Source organism: Phocoena phocoena, chromosome 14 (genome assembly GCF_963924675.1).
Source record: "Phocoena phocoena chromosome 14, mPhoPho1.1, whole genome shotgun sequence".
NCBI classification, from domain to species: Eukaryota; Metazoa; Chordata; class Mammalia; order Artiodactyla; family Phocoenidae; genus Phocoena; species Phocoena phocoena.
The window spans coordinates 44,900,024-44,906,023 of NC_089232.1; the positions used below are offsets into that span (position 1 = coordinate 44,900,024).

The 6,000-nt window shown below is 43.2% G+C and overlaps 1 protein-coding gene across 1 annotated transcript in view; it reads right to left on the reverse strand.

Moving 5' to 3' along the window:
* Positions 1-5,488, reverse strand: part of EML6 (EMAP like 6) — a 322,870-nt gene extending 317,382 nt beyond the window's left edge. The window contains exon 1 of the mRNA XM_065890822.1: positions 5,292-5,488. Within this exon, the coding sequence (XP_065746894.1) occupies positions 5,292-5,488 (197 nt within the window). The remainder of the gene's footprint in view (positions 1-5,291) is intronic.
* Positions 5,489-6,000: the final 512 nt, after the last annotated feature.

Below are 6,000 nucleotides of genomic sequence, written 5' to 3' on the forward strand. Positions count from 1 at the left end.
GTGTGTGTGTGTGTGTGGTGCCTGGTACAGAGCAAGCACTCAACTCAATACAGGTTTGATTCTTTATAGTTACCCCCATGCTTCCCTTGTTCAAACTGGTCAAGAGACTGAATAATATGAAATCACATCTCCAGGCCTTCATGTGAACCTGTTTACCCAACACTCCAGGCCCAACCATGGCTATTACACCCCCCTCTTCAAATTCAACAAGTGCAATTGAGTGCACCTGCAGCACCAGGTAATTTTAGCCAGGTCACAATTGAGACTTAACAAATTTTTAAAAAACATCTCCAGCAGTTCGTTGTTTCAGGTCATTGCTTCAAAGCTGGTGATGTTCCTAAGGTGAACTTGAACATGGTTCCATTTCTAAACAGACTTCTAGTGATCTGCTTCAAATACCCTTAAATAAAGCACGAGGTTGAAAAACAGTTACAAGGAATCACAAACTTACTGAGTTCTGGTTAGAAACAAGGCACGATGGTAGGGACCACAGTAACCGAGAAAAATAAAAAAGTGTGTAAAGCAGTGAAGTGATATCTCTGGGTTTGGGAATCAGACTGACTTGGGTTCCAATTCCCATTCTACAATCTGCTAAATAGTGACCATGGGCAACATCTTTAACCTTTCTGTGCTTCAGTTTCCTCACCAGGAAACTGAGGCTAACCACAGTACCAACGTCATGGGGTTGTCGAGAAGATGGAAGAGATAAATCTGTACACACATTTAGCACTGAGTCTGCACTCAGGAAATGTTGGCTCCGATTTTTTTTTTTTTGCGGTAGGCAGGCCTCTCACTGCTGTGGCCTCTCCCGTTGCGAAGCACAGGCTCCGGACGCGCAGGCTCAGCGGCCATGGCTCACGGGCCCAGCCGCTCCGTGGCATGTGGGATCCTCCCGGACCGGGGCACGAACCCGTGTTCCCTGCATCGGCAGGCACACTCTCAACCACTGCGCCACCAGGGAAGCCCGGCTCTGATTATTAAATTCATTCTCAGCCTCAAGGGTCTTACATACATTTACAAATGAAAATATTCAGAGTGAAACAACGGCACTAAATGATATATATCAAGTGAGCAGCATCGGTCACGAAAGACACAAAACTTTAGGAGTGCAACGCGTTCCTTCATCTAAGGCACCCCTTCATCTAAGGATGGTAAAAGGTCTCATGGGAGAGGTGAGATTGAAACGGATGGGGCCATGCAAGACGTAGATACAAACAGGCTCCCTGCGGCGGGCACTTCCTATTTGCCAAACACTGTGGGAACCTTGTATGTTATCTCCACAAGCTACAAGTTAGGTACCTCTAAACCTCCATTGCATGTATGAGAAGCTATTTTACTGATGATAGTTGAAACTCACAGAGGTTTAGCAGCTTCCCCAAGTCACCCAACTGGTGGCACATCTAGGTTCAAAATCAGGTCTGTCTGACCAAAGGCCATGCTCCCACCACTATGCCACTGGGGGAAAAGAATCAGGAGAAGAAGGATGAAGGGGGAGATAAATCATCCCAGCGTGAGACAGGAAAGAACATAGTAATCTTATTATATGGCAAGTGGGAAGCAAACAATTTATGGTTATTTTTAAAGAAAAGGAAAATGAAGGTAGAAAGATGGGTTAAGACCAGGGAGAATGGAAAACTCAGAATTTTGGACTTCAGACTATGAACAGTGAGGAAACATTTTTTTGTCTTTGGTGTATGTGTGTGTTTTTGATTAAATACTGTACTACTACTATTATTACTAAGAGCATTTATTGAGCAACAATTAAGGGCCAGGCCACATGCTAAACTATTTGCATACATTACTTCTAATAGTTACAATTCTGCAACTTAGGTGTTGTTACCCACCCTTTCACAAACAAACAAGGCCGTGAGAGGTCAAGCCACTCACTTGGATGCCTCTAGTAAACAAACAGCAGAGTGGGTTCAAACCCAAGTGGGTGTGAAATAAAAGTCAGCGCCCTTTCCCCTAAAATGGTACTGCCGAAAAACCTCCCTTGCAACAGAGAGCTGAAAAATAAGAGAAACGAAAAGGGAGACAGGGGACTAGTCAGATGCAAAATAGGGATCCAGAGTAAGGAGAGAAATGTCTCAACTGGAGTCACTGTGAAAATGGACGGGAGGTGATAGAGAGCAAATGTGTTCATGACTTTTCTTTCATTTGCTCCAGTACTGTGTCATGGTCTGCTACATGCAGCAGAAACCAAGTTAGTAATTATTCCTGCCTGTATTACTGTCCTTGCCTTCAAGCCCTGATTTGAGTGTTGCTTTAATATTTATTTGTCCCACCACAATGTTATCAGAGCTAAAATATGGCCTCATCCGCTAATCTGTTAACTGTATTGAAGTGTAGTCATTCAAGAGAATAAAACTAAGCCTCCACATCCAATAAATCACATTATGCTTCACATATTAACATCTTAAAAAATCTGACTTAAACACATAATCTTTCAAATCAGGAGGAAACATACGCTGAACTCTAATGAGCTCTGCCAAATCCTACAGTATTATTATTAAAGTTCATCGTGATCTCAGAGATGACACGGTTTTCTAAAATGGAGTGTGGTATCAATACTTGTTGGACTGCTTTCTAGTTAATATTTTTGGGAAAGTAGCACAACAAATAAAACAGTGGGAAATGTATGCATTATGAATGTATCTTTCAAACTAATGCAAAAGCTATGTGGACAATTACTTACATATCTCGTTTGATGGAATCAAGACTTAGAAGTTTTAATATTTATGTCATGATTCCAAAAAACCCCAAACATTTCTGCACTAGTACTTTAGCTTTAGTCCTCCTCATTCAATGAGAAACATCAATATTTCAAATAGAAAATCAGTAGTATAACTGGCTATACAGAAATGAGTTGAAATTCATAAAGATAAAAGAGTACAAATTTCCTTTCCATATATACAGTTAATACATTAATATTCCTAACATTTTACAATACTAATTTCAAACATCTAGTATGCTTCTGGGAATAAAATTATGAAGGAAATGGCACTTAAGAGTCTCATATACTAAGGATAAAAACAAATATTGCTTGTGTACTACCTTCACAGGAAAAAGATATTTACATATACAAGATAAAGCAAAATAACATAAACATTCTACATTCTCTAATTTTACAGCTCTTAATTATATAATGATCTGTGGTCTGTGTTTTTTAATCTGTTGGACTTAATTTTATTCCTAGGTGCAAACACATACATGGATATTAAAGAACTCTGCTCACCTATACTCAGACCCAACCAAATATCATCAAAAATTTAGCAATAAAGTCCTTTCTCTGCAGGCAGCCTTGCTACTATGTCACTGTAAAGCATAAAGATATAACTATCTTAATAAAAAGACCAGAAGCTAAATCATCTTTTTTTTTCTTTTCAAAATTGAAGCTCCTTGCAAACCCAGTTACACAAATAACTTCATTCACCTCATCTTCAAATCTGAGTGTTTCTTCAACTAAGCCAGGTATCATCACATCCCCACTAGTCCGATAGCCTGTCATAACAGTGGTTCACTGCAACTCCACCCTTTTCCCACCTTCTGTTTCAACAGTGCATTTAATTTTTTTTCCTATTAGAGAAAAAAAATTAAGATTAGGAGTTCAAATCCTCAAAGTAGTTCAGTGAACTGTCACATTACTATTATTTAACCGCAGGGAATTTTCTGTTTAATTGCCACTCTCTCCCTTCCCCCAAAGGACTACAACTTATTTTGACGGTGTAATGGAAAGCACTGCATTAAGAAAGAGCAAAAACATAATGGGTTTTAATTTTTAAACATCTAACCTTTTCACGAGTCACTGTTAATCATTTGCACCTGTGACTTTAATAATCAGTTCAGCAATTACAGAAGCAAAATCTCCAGGATGGGAGTAGGTAAGGATGCCCCAATCACAACCATTACCATAGCAGGGAGAGAAGAAAGCTATTCTGTCATATGTGACATGAAGAAAGTTTTACATGCCAGTTCCACCCAATCTTGAGAACGGTAGAGCTCCTAGTACTTAAAATCTTCATCTTCTAAAATTCAAGATTTTTAAAAAATATATCTCACTGCATTTTCAAATATTAAGTTTTTACTTTCTGTAACAATTGTTTCAACTTTAGGGCTTGGGGGGGAAAGAAAGCTCCAGAATACAGAATAATCACAACACTACAAGAGGGAAAAAGCTAGTTTTTAAAAATCATTCTTCCCACAAAGACATTAAGACCATTATCATTACACCACTTAACCACTTATTTCATTATGAAAGGAAACTTAGAGCACAAGTGGCAATATTCTGAAATGTGATGTTAGCGTGTTCTGCATCAATGAACACACAAGTCTGGAAGGTACAAATATGGTCTCTGTCAGTTGTAGTCCATCCTCAGCAAGTCATTTTCCCTGTGGGCTGAGGCTCCCATATGGAAATCTTCCCTAACTGCTGAAGGCTGAAAAGGATTCCCTGTGAACAGCATCTGGACCACACCTTGTTTGGTCACACAAGAAGCTGACAAGGGCTGGAGGAAAATGCGTCTGGTCCAAAGATGAGAGGACAGGGCCAAAAATCAAAATATACCCCTCTACAATTTAATAAGGAGGACCCCTAAGATGTCTATTCATCCAGGTTTGTTCTTCTAATCAGTCCCGCCATCCGCTACTAGATGTTGGTCTTTCTGTGGGCTGGCTGGTAGGGTTTTGTGGTCCAGCATCTGCCAGCCTTTTATAACCTCAGTGATGGTGTGGAAGCATCCATAAATATGCTTTTTGGCACTAAGTCACTACCAAGGGAAATATTAGAGAACTCCCCGCCCACTGCAGAAATTTCTTAGTTTCAAAGCATCTGGAATGAAGATCCCAATTACCTTTAGCAAAATTTCTTTTAGGTCTTTGAGGAACCTTCTAAAAAGTCCCCCAAAGATGATACCCACCGTTCAGGTTATTGGTCCTACATTTTCCTAGTTAGGGAGGGAGGGAGAAGTGTTTGATAGTTTACCCAGGATCCTTCCACTTGTAGCAGGAATGAACACCAAAAAAGCATCAGGACACTTAACTCCTTAGAGATTTAAAAGCCTTCCGGAGGAATAAAAAGAAATCTCTCCCTCCCCACCTGCACCCCCTACCCTGCTTCTGCCCTAGCCTTAGAATCAGTAGCCCTTCTGTAATTCCATGAGGTTCCAGAGAGACTCCTTTATTCCATGGGGCTTCCGGATCTTACCCCAGGAAAGCCCAGCTGGTCATCCTTCCCGTCATCCTTCCAACCTTCACACCCAACCCCTCCCCACCGCCCCAGGACACCTCCTTACCTGATAATGTCGTCGTTGTGTCCCAAGAAGAATTTTTGGCTGTGCTCGCGGGTGCTGTAAACCACCCCGACGCCAGCCACAAAGTAGACCACTTCCTTGCCGGCGGTGTAGTACAGGTTGTTGCGGCACTGGTGACCCCGGTACCCGTACACCCACTCCAGCCGGAGCTGGCAGCTGGGAGCTGTCCGATCCGCCATGATAAGCTAACCCCACTCGCCCCCCGGTCGCTCCGCGTGCGGGTCCGCGGCCCCTGGGCTCCGGGTCTGTCCTCACCAAGGCTCGGGATGTGGAGGACCTGCAAGGGCTCAGCGTGCAGCGCCGGGCGCTGATTTCCGCGGCGACGCACAGACACAGACCAGCGCGCCGGCCGCAACCATCATCCGCCGCCGCCGCCGCCGCCGGAGACGAGCCGCCAGGTACGCGGTCGCCAGACCCCGCCGGGCTCTCCGGCTCCCTCTCCACGGGAGAGGCGTCTTCTGGGGCGCCAGCACTCGCGCGCGCACGCCTCACTGCACCTGCGGGCTTCGGCCCCCGTGAGAGGTTTTTGAGAGGGTCACCCCGCCTTTTAAATCATGGATCTGCATATCCAAACACTGATTACCAGTTCGCTCACTGAAGTTTGCTGTGCCTGGGGGCCTCGCAGCAGGCAGCGGGATTTATTCTGTGACAGCTTTAATTTGACAAGGAACTCGAGTAAGCTTTTGCCATC